Here is a 17,534-nt window from a genome sequence, read left to right on the forward strand (position 1 = left end):
AAAGTTGCAATCTTATATAAACTTTTAGGTGAGATTTGTATAGGACCTCAATATCAAAGAATCAAAGTAAGGCACATCACCAAAACGGATTGAAAGATGCAGTTTTACTAAAATTCATGTGATAATGTAAAAATTAATTTTCACCCTTAATTATGAAATTTAAAATTACATAACTAGTTCAAATTGAGGAAATTTATAAATATTTAAAAATCATAAAAAATGATGGTCCAGATAATATATAACAAGATGCACTTAAAAATCAAATTTTTTTTTTTTTTCCATATACCTATATTTTGCATCAAGCAATATATGTAAGCAAAATCATACGTTAAGAACACACGGATAACTCTTAAGTGCCCTTCTTATTGCAATAATTAAAATATTGTATTCAGAGAGAGTAACATAATCCTGGTTTGCACCGAGCAATATATGTAAGCAAAACCATACATTAAGGGCCGTTTGGATACCTGAAAATATGTTGTCTGTGAAATATATTATCGGCATATATATTACTTGCAAATAGATTGTCACTGTTTGGGTAGTATTTAGATGCAAATTGGGAAATACATTTCTAGCGTTTGGCTATCTCTCAAAGAAATATTGGAAATACATTACCAACCAAATATGAAAAATATAGCTATGTTTGGCTAACATGATTAGACTTTGCTTTCAATATGATAAGTCATTGGAATAATATGATTAGAATAACATGATTTTATTGTCATAAGTTTTATTTTAATTTATTTTTTATATAAGTCTTTCAAATGTCTATCTATATATAATTTCAAATAAGCAATAAATTTATGATACCAAAATCAAAATGTTTATGGTATAAGTTAAAAAATGGGAAGAAGTTTGATTAGTAAATTAGAAGGTTTAGTAATTGCAGTATAAAATTTTGAAGCATTGGAAGAAACTAAAGAGGTATCTTATTTCAATTGAGCTTTTACTAATCTCTTATGATGATTATGTTGTGCGAAATTTTTTATTATGATTGTATTGTGTAATTTCTCATCAATTATCAATTATTATTTTTATTATTTTTATATGAGCTGATGGCGTCAAATGAGAGCTACAACCCAAATTGGGGATAGAGGGATGCAGAAATTTTTTTATAGAAAATTGTCTCTCGTCCAGTTCTACACCTATTCAAATCAATTTAGATTTTCCCTATTTTCACTTACCCATTATTTAGATTTCCCCTATTTTCACTTACCCATTATTAAAAAAAATTGTAATTTTTTTTCATTTTTATATGAGAGTTAGATGAGGGCTACAATCCAAATTGGGAATCGAGGGATGTAGAATTTTTTTTATTATAATTGCAGTAGAAAATTCTTCCTCATTAAGTTTTGTATACCTATTCAAATCAATTTAGATTATCCTTTGCATATCCCTAATTTCACTTTCTACTCACCTTAATAATTATACAATACAACATAGACTAGGAAAATATTTTTTTCTATTTACCTTAATAATTATTCAATACAAAGACTAGGGAAATATTTTTCTTAAGCAATATAGGGCAGATAGATGCACACAAAAGATTTCAAAAGATTACCTGTCAAACGCGTAATAGATTGATTTTTCACCCCTCACCGTGCATAATGGATTTAATGATTTTTGGGAAAATCTCGGGTAATCTCTCGCAATCTCTTTTCATTTTCTTATTATTAAAGTGTATCCAAACAGAGTAAATGTCGTATTTCTTCGTAATATATTATCACGTGATATATTTCCAGATACCCAAACGGCCCCTAAGAACACATAGATAACTCTTTAGTGCCTTTTTTATTGCAATAATGCTCTTCATTCAAAGAAAAAGATTTTTCATTGGATTACTCATTAGCCAAAACTCTACAACAATTTTTTGAGTATATGTTGGTGCAAATTATTTGAATTTTTGGAAAATGTTTATTGAATATCACTTCAGTAAGCTTATTTTAAAATCACAATTGAAAATTTCAAATCGGTGAAGAGAATAGAAGCTCTAAAATTGAACAATGAGAACCACAGTTGGAAAAACCAGGCGATCTAACCGCTAACCGCTCGGTTAGATTGGAACAGGGCGGTTCCGGTTTTGGGCGGTTCCGGTGATCGACTGGTATTTAAAATAAATTAAAATATATATATAAATTTCAAAAAATAAGGAATTTAGTTTGTAATGTATTTTTTTAATATTCTTTACATTATGGTAAATATTAAAAAAAAATTGGTCATTAATACTCAATTTTATTCAAAACTCGATTTGTTAAAATCTATTTTTTTCATAAATTTTCAACTTCATTTGAATGTGTTTTGTTTTAATCATTTTTTATATGCTTTTCATAGTTTAGTAGTTTTTTTTTGTTTCTTTTCTATTTTTTCAATACTTTTTTGACCGCCCGGGGCTTGCTTGTTTATAATGGTTGAATCGGCCGATTTACTGGCTAGACCGGTTAAACCACTATTGGGCCCATATCCGGTTGACTATTCTGGTTCGAGTTTACAAACACTGATGAAAACATTAAAATAAGGAATAATTTTTCTATAAAGTTAATGGAAAAAATATTACTCCCCCAATCTATTGAAAAAATGGGTAGAGGCTTGTCTTTCCCACTGAATTACACAAAAAAAAAAAAAAAAAAAAAAGGAAAAAAACAAAATATATGTTTATTCCGGCTCCATAAATCGAGAGTTTTAATCAAAGGATCGCTCACTATGACTAGGACGATCATATGTTGAGAATCATGTAGCTCCCTCACATGGATGGAGGGTGTCGCGCTTTCCGAATCTTTGTTTCCACAGAGAGGGTTGGAAGTGGCAATATCCTATTTTTCGGAAGACGGAAGGTTGGAAGTGGCAATATCCTATTTTTCGGAAGACGGAAGTTCTAAAACACAAATATATTGATTCTGTGGAAGTATGCGACTGTGTAGCGATCAATGTCAGGTGAATGACCATGGATGCTTGATCTTTAGTGATAACAGAATTGTGGATTAGACGAGAGGCTCGGTAACAGACTCAGAATTTCTCGATCGTGGTTGATGTGGTGGAAGCTCGTCGTAATGGTGTTCGAATTGTCCAAAGATCGAGGTGGTGAGAGAGAAAGAGTGCTGAAATTTCCAACTATGAGGTGATCAATGTTAGGCGATTGACTACGGACGATCAGAAGAGGCTCGGCAATAAATAGATTCGATCGTACAAGAATGGATATAGTTAAGACAAATCTGGCTTTGATACCATGTGAAAACTTGTATTTTTGTATATTTGGGACTTAAACTCCCATGGAGATGTATTATTGAGCTTATATAATATGTGAACAAGAGCTCCAATTTATAGGGTAACAAAGATATGAACTACTAAAAAAACTAATATATGTAATGAATTACTTTCTTAATATGGGTACACATAAAAAAAAAAATATTGTTCCGAAAATTAAGTGCATGTTTCTATATTTCTACATATTCTAATTCTAAATGTTGTCCTTCTAAGAACTGCAATTTAGCTGATTTTAACTATTTATTACGGTGATGTTCATGAAATGAATGAAATTTCGAAAGCATAACTCATCCACTGCAGGTTCTAACATAATGGACGGTCTAGATCACCAAAAAAACTTTTTAGATGACTTGAAAGCACGTTTAAGTATTTCAATTTTTTTTTTTCTACCACACATTTGATTCAGCTAAACTTTTAGGCGCCTATACTTCGCACCCTCACGCACGTGTAAAAAGTCTATAATAACAATTTAAAAAAGATGAGGTTTCCATAAGGCTGCAGCTTTAAACAATCCATTTAAGGCACACCTTCAAATTTTATCATAACATATAATTTTGATGTAAAATACTCTTAAGATTATATCAAATTTTATTTTTAAATCTAATTATAAAATTTTAACTTAAAAAATGATTAAAATCAAGTAGATCTATAAATATATAAAAAATCTTGAAAATGGACATTCTATATAATATGTTGTCAAATGCACCATTTCTGAGACTCAAAAACGATTTTTTTTTCATAGTCATACATATCGATATCTAGATGATCAGTTAGAGGGTTTTTCAATGTTGAAACAACTTTTACTAATGGATTTTTGAAGTGCATCCATAGTTCTACATTTTAAGGTTGCAACATTATATAAACTTTTTCCTTTAAAAAATGAAATGACCCAAAATAACCTAAAAGATCCACATTATAGTTCACTTAAAATACAATTGATATCAACATCATATCTTAATTGGACAATCGAGAGTATGTTTGAGGATTTCATAGTCAAATGTACGAAAATTGCTTTAAAGGTTTTTTTCACTTTATGTTTCATGAAATGAGATTGGTTAGGCATGGAATGTTAAACCAACCTCCGGGAAAAATATCAAACAAAAAAAAAAGCATTAAACTCGTTGGAGAGTGAGAGGCATTTTCATCGAAAGTAGCCAAAAATTTGAGCTAGGGATGTCGATACATAGGAAACCATTAAGTGAATACCAAGGTTTTGGGTGTAATAACACAACTTGTAAGGTGCCTACATGTAGAAACTTTAATGCAGCGGGTTATCTATGGTTTATTTCTTACGATACCCTTGCAAATAATTTTTCACCGCTACTGACAATTTGGAACTTACAAAATGACGCAAATCTATTGGAACAGTGAACGCGTAAAATTGATGGTCAAAATAATATTTTGGAAGATAGACTATTTTTAGGACTTGAACTATATATATATATATATATATATATATATATATATATATATATGAAAGATACTATAAACTACTTATAGGCGAAAATAAATAGTGATTTCGCCTACCTTCATCACCATCCAAATTTCATCGCACGGTCACATTTGTCCGATAGTGTTTCAGTTTTTCATTTTTATTTTACTAATCGGAATAATCTGAAATTTGAAAATTTCGGGGGTATTTTGGTTAATTTATATTTTGTGAGTTATTTTTTTCATATTTTTATTAAGTACGTCTCACTAAGATGTACACATGCTCCAAATTTCAAGTAATTTGAATATGTAAAAATAAAAATAAAAATTGAAACACTACCGGACAACTATGACCGTGCGATAAATTTGGATGGTGATGAGGGTAGGTGAAATCGCTGTTTATTTTCGCCTATAGGCCTTGGGAAGAGTTTTCTTATATGCATGGAAGTTACTACGTTGGGAAGAGTTTTCCTATATATATATAGAAGATACTGCAAAACGCTTACATGCGAAAATGAGCAGTGATTTCGCCTACCCTCATCACCATCCAAACTGCATCGCACTGTAACAGTTGTCCGGTAGTATTTCGATTTTCATTTTTTTTTTACTAATCGAAATGATCTGAAAATTAGAGTGTGTGTACATCTTGGTGAGACGCACCTAATGAAAATATGAAAAAAAAATAATTCATAAAATATAAATTAACCAAAATATTCCTTAAAATTTTCGAAAGTATTTTGGTCAATTTATATATGTATATTAAATCCATAATTGTTGTGGTCTAAAAATGCCTTATTTGAAAGAACTCTTGATGCCCAAACTGTATTTTTCGGTCAGATACGAAATGCCGTTTACAAAGACAACCATACAATTTGTTTTCCCATTCGCTCTCTTCATTTTTATCTTACAACGAGTTTAAAGAACTGACTCCAAGATGATTTATTATCGTTCAATTTATAATTTGAAGGCAAAACATCATTCAGAGGATCAAATCGAAATCATTAAGGTGGTTGAATGATCCAATTTAATGTTATGTTGATTACTTTTTGACCTTTAATTTTATTCAGGTACCTCCTTTAATAATAGGTTGTGTTGTTTATAAGGTTGCAATATTAAACAATCCAAATTAAGGTGCACTCTTAACATGTAATTTTAGTAAAAAAATTAAGGAAACTTACGTAAATATCTGTTTTAATTTTCGTTATTAGTAAAATACCAAATATTTTCCGTTATTATTGATACGTTCGTTTTTTTTAACTTCATAACAAATTTTTTTAAAAAAGATGAAACTACCCATTTTCAGTTATTCAAAAACTAAAATCAAACCAATTGCGATTGTTGAGGAACCAAAAATTTAAAATTTTCAAATTTTTTGTCGCTTGTGGCCCTCTGTGTATTCTCTCTCTACCTCTCTCTCTCTATTTATATGGGTAAAATTGTTTTTTTGTTTTTTAACTCTCTCTCCTTCACCCATAGTCTTTTTTTTGGGTAAGTTTCCGGTAATTTGGGCTGGTCTGGATATTCCCATAGTTCAAAGAGCTTCACCCATAGTCTTTTTTTTTGGGAAAGTTTCACCCAGCTTGAGAGAGGAATTTGGCTTGGTCTGGATATTCCTATAGCTCAAAGAGCTTGAATTAAAGAAAGATCTTTTATCTGGATATTCCCATAGCTCAAAGAACTTGAATTAAAGAGATCTCTTCTTGAAAATAGGACATCATGGGCTGAGTCATCAACTTTCCATTCTCCTATGATGTAGGGATCAAACTAGTTGCTGCCTTTGATTTTATGAGATAACTATGACGTCAGAGAGGTCCTTTGATTTTATGAGATAACTATGTCAGAGAGGTAGAGAGAGAATAGGCCACAAAAGAGAGAAAACGCCACAAGCGAGGTAGAGAGAGAATACGCCACAAGATTTTTCTTAATCTTTTAGTCTCATAATCCCTGATATTTTTCTTAAATTAAGGGGCTCAAACTAATTGTTCCCCTTGATTTTATAGGATAACCATGACTGACTTCAGAGAGGTACAGAGAGAATACACCACAATATTTTTTCTAATCTTCTAATCTCATAATCCTTGATATTTCTCCTAAATTTAGGGTCAGAGAGGTACAGAGAGAATACACCACAATATTTTTTCTAATCTTCTAATCTCATAATCCTTGATATTTCTCCTAAATTTAGGGGATCAAAGTAGTTGTTTCTCATTGATTTTATCGGATAACTATGACTTCAAAACGACAGAGAGAATATAGTGAAAATATTTTTTCGTTCTTAAAGATTAAATTTTCAGTTTTTCAAAAAACTGGTTTGATTTCGGTTTTCGAAAAACCAAAAATAAGTAGTTACGCCTTTTTTTAAAAAAATTGTTATGAAGTCTAAAAAACGAACATATTAGTAATAACGGAAACTAAAACGAACATTTACATAACTTTTCGAAAAAATGATTAGGATTATCTCAAAATCTATTTTCATATCTAATTATAAAATTTTAAACTCGAAAAATAGTTAAAATCAAGTAGATCTATAACATATGAAAATCTTGAAAATAGTCGGTCTAGATAATGTATTGCAAGATGCACTATTTCTGGGGCTCAAAATCTTTTTATTTTTTTTCATATTCATACATCGAGATGATCAATTAATGGTTTTGTCAACATTAAAACAACATTTTCCGATGGATTTTTGAGGTACATATGTAATTGTACATTTTAAGGTTGCAACCTTATATAAACTTTATTTTACATTTTAAGGTTGCAACCTTATATAAACTTTCTCCTTAATTAATATAGTAAGAAAATATCAAATTATAACTTATTCTCGATTGAAACCTTGACTAAGCTGACAGGTAATTTATCTGTCCAGACAAATGGGAATAATGCTTCTAGTAGTTTCGGATTAAGAATACTTAACTATGGTATACAATTAAAAAACCACGTGTTACTAACCACGAACCACTAGAAGCATTATCATCATTTAACGGTTTATTGTTGCTAATCCTAAACAATAAGGAGTACTATTGTCCTTTGGCCCTCTTTGGCTCGACCCATAATCGAGCCAAATTATCAACATGATTCTACTTAATCAGGTTCTCAATCATGAAAAGAGACAATTTGATCATGTTTTAACATATCTCTTGATATATACTTTTCGAAGAAACACCCGATTAAAAAGAAAATAAAAAAATAACCAGTGCACACCGAATCATTTGACACCCTAACTACTTCATGAGGCGATTGACCCTTGAATTAAAAATCACGTATTCAATCCTAGAGAAAACCATCCATAGGTATAACAAGCAGCCCAAAGCTAACTGTCCTCTAAGACGTATTAGGAAAAGAACACGATCGTGGGAATGTTGAAAAGGAGGTTTATCTTCCTTTACTTGTTGAAGGTAGTTTCATTCATGGAAAACTGAGAGAAAAGGCTGTAAAATGATGGCTATGAAGTGGGCAGAGGTGATCCGGTGATGAAAGCTCGAAATAAGGTGAGAGCTTGAGATGGGGAAGTGAATGGGACCTCGTGTGCTGCACCCCTCACCGTTGCAAACGTCAGGAGAGTGCGGTTCCCTCTCCCAAATGCTTGAACCCATCCTCCAACCTTCACACCAATGCATACATATTAGAATTGAAACTAAACTCCAGATATTGTTGATCGAGCGAACAGAACCCAGGGATTGTTAAGAGAGAGAGTATTACCTGTTTCTTATCATACCAAGGAGCATACTTGGTTATGGGGGAAAGCTTTAATCTTTTGGCCAGTTGATTGGCAATGATCCTTGTTTGGGTCAAGGGGATCTTTGAATCTTGGTCCCCACTAATCACAAATTTCCCATTTAAAAACAGAAAATAAAGACATGCCCCGTATTAATGAATGCATTACACTAAGCTATTTATGGGTTGGCTTGATCAAACCTGTACAGAAAGATGGGTATATCCTCCTTAAGAAGGCTAAGTATAAGTGGTCTAATGTCGATCTCAGAATTGTCATCTTGGTATACCAGAGGCCTGAATCACAGCACAATTTCCCATGAGAGAGAGAGAGAGGGAGAGAGAGAGAGCAAACAAAAGTCCCAATGAAGAAAGATACTCAAAATATGAAATGAGAGAGAGAGGAGTCACCCAGAACAACTGTCCCAATTATAAGGCAGCCCAGTGGCATTGGCATGAAATGCCCTCTGAACATCTGCCCTGTTCAGGTACTTGAATATTCTCTCCCAGCTGCACAAATCACCACTACCCATTCTACTCAAAGAGATCTGCCAATCCCAAGTAAAGGAATTCAACCATTCTCTTTATTCAACAAACCAAATCACACTCTTAAAAAGAAGAAAAACACAGCCACAAAAACCACAAATTTTCCCCTACCTTTGCATGAATCTTTCCATTAAGTCCCCTGGAAACTGCTTGCATTGAAGGCACTGAAGTTAGGCACTTAGGCAAGAGGATGTCTCCTTCATCTACATTGACCCCCATCTCCTCAGCCACCATCTTGAATGTGTAGATGCAGGGCTCTGAATATTCTCCACGATAAAAGGCCCTCATGTAACTCGAATCATTGCATAGTGTCTTCTCGAGCTCGAATGTCTGATCGGAGATGAGTCCATGTGCCCACAAGTACTCCCCACTGTTCACACTTATATCCATGTCCACAAATGGATTACCAAGCTGTCAAAGTTAAATACCACAAGTAAGTTTAAGAGGATTATAGGCTCCTTAAAGAAAAAGCTAATCAGTACTAATTTTTTTAAGGCATACAGCAATGGCCTTGAGCTTGATGGCTCCTGTCGTGTGTTTCTTGTTGTAGGCCATCAAGAGCGCTGCAAGCTGTGGTATGTAGTGCCCTGTTGAAGCAACAAGCTGTTTGATGCTATATTTGCTATATACAAAATGAAATTACTTGAACTTCAAAACAGTCTCTTTGGATTTCAATCCAAAAACTTCTCTTTTGCACATTTCAAGCCCTTAGTAAGAAAAAATTATGTAATCCAAACACTGATTTTGAAAATAACTACCTTGTCTGAAAACTAAAAGTTTTGTAATTCAAACACTGATTTTGAAAATAATTACCTTGTCTAAAAAATAAAAATTTTGTAATTCAAAGTTTCAAACACTGATTTTGATAATAAATACCTTGTCTGAAGTTTTTTAATAAATGCCTTTTTTCTATTAGTAATAGTTTGTTGAGGCATGCTTGGTGAGTTACCTGCATAGCTCTCCCCTGTCAAGTAAAGATCAGAGCCTCTGTAGGCTGGAAACTTCTCAAACCAGTTTATGAGGAATCTCAGGTTGTCCTCGGCTGAAATTCAAAAACAAGAGAGATGATGCTGTACAAGTCCTCTTGAATTTGAGATTATTTCTTCTTCTTTTTAAGTCTTAATAAACTAAGGTAACAACAGGGAACCCAAGGTGGAGAAGGTTAGTTGGTCATACCAGTTTTAGTGTCATTCCAATTGATATAATCAGAGCTTGTATTTGAATAAGAAAACCCAACTCCAATTGGGCTCTCCACATATAGCATATTAGACGCTGTCCACAACAGATAACATGAAAGTTTCAATCGCTAGAGCATCCTCAAATCTTATATATGAGTACTTATTAAGAAACTCACCCAAATTCCATGAATATTTGTTGTTAACCAAGCTAGAATTATCATGAACAAGATAGGGGCCATGTTCCATGAGTGCTCCAATTCCAAGAGATGAACATCCAGGGCCTGTACAGCGCAAGTTCTCAACTTAAAGCCAAATGGAGAGAGAGAGAGAGAGAGAGAGAGAGAGAGAGAGAGAGAGAACCTCCATTGAGCCAGAGTGTTAATGGTCGAGAGGCCCTGTGATGGGTGTCGGCCTCGACAAAATAGTAGAAGAGGGCTCTACCATGGTGAGTATCTGTGACAATGTAACCCGAATACTGATTGAAAGAAGGGTTGGGGGGTTGGCCCGGTAATCTCTTTATGAGGTCAGGATGGAGAGAGAATACAGTAAGAGGAAAGAGTGAGAGCAGAAAGAAGAATGGAGTGATCCATGAAGCCATCAATTTCAACATGTTACAGTACAGTGAAGAGGAGGGTGAATGGAATAGAAGAAGAAATTGTGCAGATCAGCTAAAAGTATAGAGCAAGAAATTGTGCAGATGAATCTCTTGTTTGCTTGTTATATCCTTTGAATGCAAAAACAAGTCAGTAACAGGTCAATAACCACAGAAAGATGACAAATCGTAATAAAAAGACTTATGCATATTTTTCCAATGAGCAATTGGAGTTATCGGCCAGCCGCCAAGTTTGACGTGATTCAGCCCCACGATGATGTGAAATAAAATGGAGCACTTAAATTTTAGAGAGATAAATTGGAATGTACTAGAGACAGAAAAAGAGAGAAATTTGAGGCATCTTAGAGAGAGAATTAGGGAGCCCACTAGAGAATGAGGACTAAGAATGGACACTACCTGGGATTAAAAAAATGTACGGAATCGCCCCATCCGACTTTCGGTTCCGAGTCTAGAGAGAACGGAGGTTCCATACGTTAAAATGGCATTATGGAGCACCAATTCACCTACTCGTTTCGGATCGGTTTTTGACCTGTTTATTGTTTTTTTCACGTGTTTTTTCGTCGGTTCACTATTTTTTTGGTAAAGCAAAATGATAATCCAGACTGTTGATTCACCAATCCATACCGATTTTTGAATTGTCCGATCCAGTTCACCAATCTAATTTTTTAAATCACAGGACAATACGTAATCTACTGCTTAAAAATTGAAGAGAGAGATCTTTACGAGACAGTACGTACTAGATACAATTCAGGCCAACCAAACATTTCAGATTAGTAAACAACAATTAGATCAAATTCCAAATGGCTAGAAGTACTATTTAAAAGTTAAGCACTCTGTGACCAAATTTAGGGTAAGTGCAATAATCCAACAAACCATCTATTGAAAGTCATCAAAATACACAGGAACATGTATATAACATCTTAGTACTGGTAAAATGGGAGGTCTGCGCCCCTTTATTCACTGGAATAATGATATAGTCTTCAAAGTATGACTTTTGCACTTGGATATTGATGACTAGAAAGAGGGCAAAGGTGATGCATTGATGAAAGCTCGAAAAATGGCTAGGGCCTGAGATGGAGAAGTAAATGGGACCATGTGTGCTGCACCCCTCAAAGTTGCAAAAGTTGTATACGTGCGGTTCTCTCCCCCTCTTTCAAATCGTATGAGCAAATCTTGATTGTCAATGTAAACAGATTTATGGGATGAGAGATGAGAGTCATCCATTCTTTAGATCCACTATCATGATGCTAATGAAAGTGTTATAACCTTATCTTCTCTTTCCTAAACCTACATCCATCAAATAAGTTAAAAAAATATTTTTTTACTTTCTCTAATAGTAAACATTCTCCTTGTTTCTCAATCAAACCTACTTTATTCTCAAGATTTTCTAAAACTATATATTTCATTTTTTTATTGCAAGTAGGTTTTTCTCTACAAAAAGAAAGCCAACTAACAAGGGATACATCTCACCATATTTAGCAAGAAAAGGCAATCCCTTATGGGTGGGGCGTGTTACCCTTTGGTGGCCACACATGGACCCCACCCAATTGTCCTATGTGATTTAAATAGCCATACAATAATTATGGAAGGTCCCACATATTTTAAAAATAATAAAATTTGATTTTTAGATTTTTCAAACCTCTTAGTTTATTTTAAAACTGTAGATATGAATTTCTCTTGATTTATAAATCCAAATGACAAAATTAAAATATAAGAATATTCATAAAAATTCAAATAAACATTCTAAACATCAAATAACATAAAATTAATTAAATTAAATTAATTTTGATAATAATCTGATCTGAATAGGTCTAAGATTTAATCAACGCATATGAGCACGTTACCTTCAACTCTAGACCACGATCCACACTAGCTTTCTCCAACTGACCATGCAGTTCTCATGACCCACAGTCTATTGCAGGGACACATGATTGGATGGACAAAGTCAATCAATGGGCTAAGGGACGTAATCCCAGTATGTGGACTCCAGGTTATCCCTTAGAGACAAACCATGATCCGCCATATCATAATGCAACTATGACTCTATGGTGCATAGAGGTAATCTCTCACACATATACACGTTTCACCTTCAATGATGGATTACTATCTCAGTACAACTATATATGTACATGTCGTGTGATGATACAACGATGAGGTTTTAGTCCTGTCTCTGTAGACTATTCATCATACATAAGGGTCACACAGTCCCTCGGCTTTCATCCAGGCATACTCCGACCTCATCAAAGGCTATCCCACTAAATCCCCATTGGTTATATCTCTATGCCCAAGTACCTTGATTTTCTAACTCGGTTGAGCTAGCACGTCAAGCCTAATCTGAGTATCGGTAAATTAAATTTACCTAGTATGATCCACAAGAGGACCACACTCCTACTGAGTTTATGATTTATTACGTACAATGCTTATACAAGCTCTCATAACACCTTTAAAAATCATATAAACCCAACAAAACACGATATAGAAACTATCTTGTGGTGGCTCTCGAGGATTACAACCACGAAGCCCAGCACCATATCAAAGATCCAATTCCCAAATTGAAATTTTCCTTCTCTAGTGATTAATCATATAAAATTTCTCCTTTTTCTAATTTTCAAACACTTGTAGCAAGTTGATGGGATGTATTTCCCATCAACGTTCAAAAGATGTTGAATTACAACCAATGAGAAAGGAAATTCACATGCTTGCTCGCACGCGTACACAAATTCATTCAAGTGGACTAATCCTACTACCTCCTTTCCTCATGGTCCCTTTTCACCTTGTGGTGGCCCCCAGCTCTGCTTTACATGTTCACTAATCAATACGTCCACTAGTAGAAATGCCAATTACAAGGTTGCGCCCCTCTTAATTTTGTCACAAAAACAGGCAAATCAGGAAAAGCTATTTATAATACATCAACCTTATATCGAGCACCTCAATGGCTTATTGGCAAAGGTTATCCTTATTGATGCTAGAAACTATTCAATCGATTATCATGATCTTGAGATGTCTTAATGTGAGAGAAAAAAATATATTTCAAGTCCTTAAAGTAATGCACCAAAAAAAAGGTGTAAAAGTAGTGCATAATCTAACATATTATCTTGACCGTCTATTTTTAAGATTCTAAATGTTCCTAAATTTGTTCAATTAATACCAGTTTTTGGATTACAAGTTCTACTTTGAGCCTAGCCAACATTATTATATTGAGGCCCAAGCCCGAATGTTATTCGCGTCTAGCTTGCCCCCCCATTGCCCAGCCCAAAGGTCTTGAAGTTAGGCCTAGACCTGATTTGGATCAAGGCTCAAAACTTGACCTGGCCCGGTTGACAGTCCTAATCTTGTTGGTTCACTTTGTGTTATAATCCAGCTAACATTAGCTTGGACTGCAATCATTTTCAACAGATGCTAAAGCCTAACAAGGACCACTAACTCTGGGCTAAACTGCCATTTAAATTGACAAAGCAATTCTTTCTTATGTTATCATAAAGATTAAGACATTGTATAAGGCTATAAGCCAACCCCTGCTATACCTTTAATCAGCATTTGAAAGGCACTTGATTACATTACAAACGCCATGGCCCATGTTTGTTGGATTTAAAGACTATGCCCATGGTTTCTCTCTTTCACTCAGCACCCAACTCTAAAGTCTGAACAACCCAAATCCCCATAAAGAATAAACCCTGCAATTCAAAATTCAGCATAAATTTTGCTTCGGTCAAAAGCTTTTTCTGATCACGGACTGATCAAAAGCAGTGTTTGCAAAACCAATAAAGCTCAACAATTTGCAAAACCAATAAAGCCCAACAAAACCGGTATTGCAGGCTGAGAGAGAGAGAGAGAGAGAGAGAGAGAGAGAGAGGATTCTTGGCTTAGTCTCTCTCTTCATCCCTGTCATTAAGAGTCCTTGGTTCTAGAGATTCTTCTTGAATATGGATTCTTGGATGTTGGGTTTGATTGGAGCTGCCTCATTGCTTGCTCTGATACTCCTGATTTTCTTAACTCTACATCTTATTCTGGTCACAAGATTATTCAATGGCAGAAAGGTCTCCCTTTTCGATAAACAGTTCCAGGCTCATCCTAATGGTAAGCTAACCCATGAACCCAATTCTCTATAAATGTAATTCTGGGTCCTATTGCCTTTTCTTTCTTTTCATTTCCTTACTGTTGGTAAAAAGTTTAAACGTTAAGAGAATGGTTTCTGGTGTTTCAGATGGTCGACTCCCAGTTTATAGCTTCAAAAAAATTCACAAGTTCAGTGAAGGATTCAGTAACAAAGTTGGGGTGGGATCAACCCACTTAGTGTTTAAGGGGATATTGCCTGATGGAACAGAGATAGCTATCAAAAAGCCTATTCTGGAAGCTCCTCATAATTCTGATGTAGATGCATGGTCTAAATCTCAGGCATGGTGACATAAATTTCTTCTTAGAATAATTTCTCCTAAACTTGATTGTTATTTGAGAATGATTGAATTTTGGATGCCTTTTTTTTTCTCTCTTGGTTGCTTGAATGTGCAATGTCAAGCTTCTGTAGTGCTTACTATACTTTGATAAGTTTTCTATGACAGAATTCAGTCACCAGAACCTCAATACATGTCTTACTAATCACAGATTGAATATGCATGGACTGATCTCTCTCTCTCTCTCTCTCTCTCTCTCAACATACATGGCAGCTTGAGCTCTTGTCATGCATTTGGCACCAGCATTTGGTGAACCTCATTGGAAGTTGTAAGAATGCTGGTTATAGGTAAGAGACACACAAATTCACCAAATATCTCTTCTTTGTGCATGATGAAAACTGAATCTCTTTGAGCAATATGTTTCATTCTCTTGCAGAATATTAGTCTTCCAATATGCATCAAATGGGACACTGCATGAGCATTTACATGGTATGTGAATTCTGTCTGATCCCCACTCTCAATCTCCGTTGACCAATATTTGTAAACCCTTTCAACATTTCAAGGAGCAAATCAGAATGTTTTGAGTTATGTACATTTTTAAAGTGATGTATATCTCAGTAGCTGCTTTGTTGGGTTTTGTATATTCATCTAATTCAACCAGAAAATCCTTTAATTAATGGCTACTTGGTTTTGGGCTATGCATGTTCAATTAAATGAATGAGCGAGTCCATTAATTGATGACCATTCGACATAATTTAAAAAATATTGCTCAAAAGAAAAAAAGTTATACAAATTTTAAATAAAATATCGATGTACTCTTAGTTTTTGCTCCTGCATTCACCCCTCAATTATGATACAGGACATGAACACCTGACATGGAAGCAGAGGATGAAAATTATAGCTGGGGTAGCTTATGGCCTATCATTTCTACACCATTCCTGTGATCCTCCTATAAGTCACGGCAATCTCACTTCACGTAACATTCTCCTAACAGAGGATTATGCAGCAAAGGTATCATTTGAAACTCTCATTCCTGCGTTCCAATCATATATTAGGTGGTTTCTCTTAAGAGATGTTCTGTTGCTACAGATAGGAGGTCTTGGTAAGATGCCAGTCTTAGGCAGCTCAGAATTCGTAATGGCAAGAAAACCAGGTGCTTCTGAGAAGAGGCTATGCCGTCGAGCCGATGATGTATATTCATTTGGGATTTTGGTACTCGAAATCGTATCAGGGAGGCTTGCTTTTAGTGAGAAGACTGGTTTCCTGGTTAAATGGGTCAGTCTCCACCTAACCATGTAGAGCTGTAATATTTCTAAACATACCCAAAAAAAGCATAACTCTACTTTGTCCTTTTAGTGAGAAAACTATTTCCTTGGTGAGTTAGTCTGTAAGCGGACATGTTTGATTTTCATCATTCTAAACTAACACTGAAAAAGAAATTATAATCCAACAATGTTATTTTGACTGGTTTTTGCTATATATAGCAGTCTTGACAGCTTCTTGTTTCTTTGCTTTGATGTTCTTTAGGCAATGGACATTTTGGTGAGCCAAGAGAGGTCAATGGAGCTGTTAGATGAGGCGGTTGGTGATGTGGTGAAGGAGGAGGTTTATGTGATTGCAGAGGTGGTGAGGATGTGCTTGTTGAGAGAGGCAGTGAGAAGACCGTTCATGAGAGAAGTGGCAGAAATGTTAAGGAATGGTTTGGGAATTACCATGGAAATGGCTGCACCAGTGAGCAGTCCCGTGAGTCTAAGAGGCTTATTTGACATATTGTAAAAAGAAGAAAAGCCAATTCCACCCTGCCCGTCCCCCCCCCTCCTTCTGTCTTTATATATACATTATTCTCTTTGTTTCATTACTTCATTGTAACCTCAAAATGGTGGACCCCCCTCCACATATGGCCTGGTGCTTTGGTTCTCTCTTCCAACCCCATCTCCTCTATTGTCTTTTTCTCATCGATTTATTGTAGCCTCCAAATAGTGGAATCCCCTCCCTCTATCTCTACTTTCTTTGTGTTTGGTTGAGTTTGTTGCCAAGTAAGAGGCCACCAAAAAATTGGGAATGATTTTCTTATCTTCCGAACTAATTTTCAGTGAACAAAATAACCTCTTCTTTCAGATACAAGCTGTTTACTGTGATGAGTAGATGCAAATATGCGAATTAACGCTTCAAGAGGACTAGAAGATTCTCCATAATCTCTTTTCCAATGTCCATGCATCTCCACGCGCACACACAGTTACGCATAAGAACAGATGAGGCAATGTACCATCTCATAAATAATAAATGCAAAAAACGTTTAACAGGAGTAAAATTTGACAGCAATGAGAGGACCACTTGTCTGAGCTCATATCAAGAGCCTCACAATATGGTTTAGAGTTATGATGCCTTTTATTTATCTTTTAC

General features: G+C 34.8%; 2 protein-coding genes across 3 annotated transcripts; one reads left to right on the forward strand and one right to left on the reverse strand.

The window, feature by feature from the left end:
* Positions 1-7,805: 7,805 nt before the first annotated feature.
* LOC18429431 (serine carboxypeptidase-like 45) lies at positions 7,806-10,820 on the reverse strand. 2 transcript variants are annotated; one of them, XR_016051773.1, is made up of 10 exons: positions 10,488-10,820; positions 10,304-10,408; positions 10,126-10,221; positions 9,899-9,991; positions 9,451-9,536; positions 9,061-9,360; positions 8,815-8,913; positions 8,608-8,700; positions 8,392-8,509; positions 7,806-8,293 (listed from the first exon to the last, which is right to left on the reverse strand). XR_016051773.1 is itself a non-coding variant. In XM_006838717.4 (10 exons), the coding sequence occupies exons 1-10, from the start codon at positions 10,735-10,737 to the stop codon at positions 8,135-8,137; spliced, it is 1,437 nt and encodes a 478-aa protein (XP_006838780.1). In that variant the 5' UTR covers positions 10,738-10,820; the 3' UTR covers positions 7,806-8,134. The 2 variants fall into 2 exon arrangements, 1 of the variants encoding a protein (XP_006838780.1); XM_006838717.4 differs by having other exon boundaries at positions 8,815-8,951.
* Positions 10,821-14,363: 3,543 nt separating this feature from the next.
* Positions 14,364-17,248, forward strand: LOC18429432 (protein MALE DISCOVERER 2). The gene is made up of 7 exons (XM_020664427.2): positions 14,364-14,817; positions 14,945-15,135; positions 15,405-15,478; positions 15,568-15,620; positions 15,991-16,142; positions 16,221-16,406; positions 16,659-17,248. Exons 1-7 carry the CDS (start codon positions 14,664-14,666, stop codon positions 16,905-16,907), a joined length of 1,059 nt encoding a protein of 352 aa, XP_020520086.1. The 5' UTR covers positions 14,364-14,663; the 3' UTR covers positions 16,908-17,248.
* The last annotated feature ends 286 nt before the right edge of the window (positions 17,249-17,534 follow it).

The sequence above is a fragment of the Amborella trichopoda genome, chromosome 3, assembly GCF_054954075.1.
Source record: "Amborella trichopoda isolate Santa Cruz 75 chromosome 3, AtrichopodaSantaCruz75HAP2 v2.0, whole genome shotgun sequence".
Lineage (NCBI taxonomy): Eukaryota > Viridiplantae > Streptophyta > Magnoliopsida > Amborellales > Amborellaceae > Amborella > Amborella trichopoda.

Excerpts from the sequence above, each read along its gene's own strand:
- LOC18429432 (XM_020664427.2), top strand. The coding sequence starts at position 14,664 with ATGGATTCTTGGATGTTGGGTTTGATTGGAGCTGCCTCATTGCTTGCT. Across the intron at positions 15,136-15,404 it reads ATGCATGGTCTAAATCTCAG|CTTGAGCTCTTGTCATGCAT; the intron begins GCATGGTGACAT and ends CATACATGGCAG. Across the intron at positions 15,479-15,567 it reads TGTAAGAATGCTGGTTATAG|AATATTAGTCTTCCAATATG; the intron begins GTAAGAGACACA and ends ATTCTCTTGCAG.
- LOC18429431 (XM_006838717.4), bottom strand. The coding sequence starts at position 10,737 with ATGTTGAAATTGATGGCTTCATGGATCACTCCATTCTTCTTTCTGCTC. Across the intron at positions 8,701-8,814 it reads AATTGGGACAGTTGTTCTGG|GCCTCTGGTATACCAAGATG; the intron begins GTGACTCCTCTC and ends GCTGTGATTCAG. Across the intron at positions 8,294-8,391 it reads CTTGGTATGATAAGAAACAG|GTTGGAGGATGGGTTCAAGC; the intron begins GTAATACTCTCT and ends ATTGGTGTGAAG.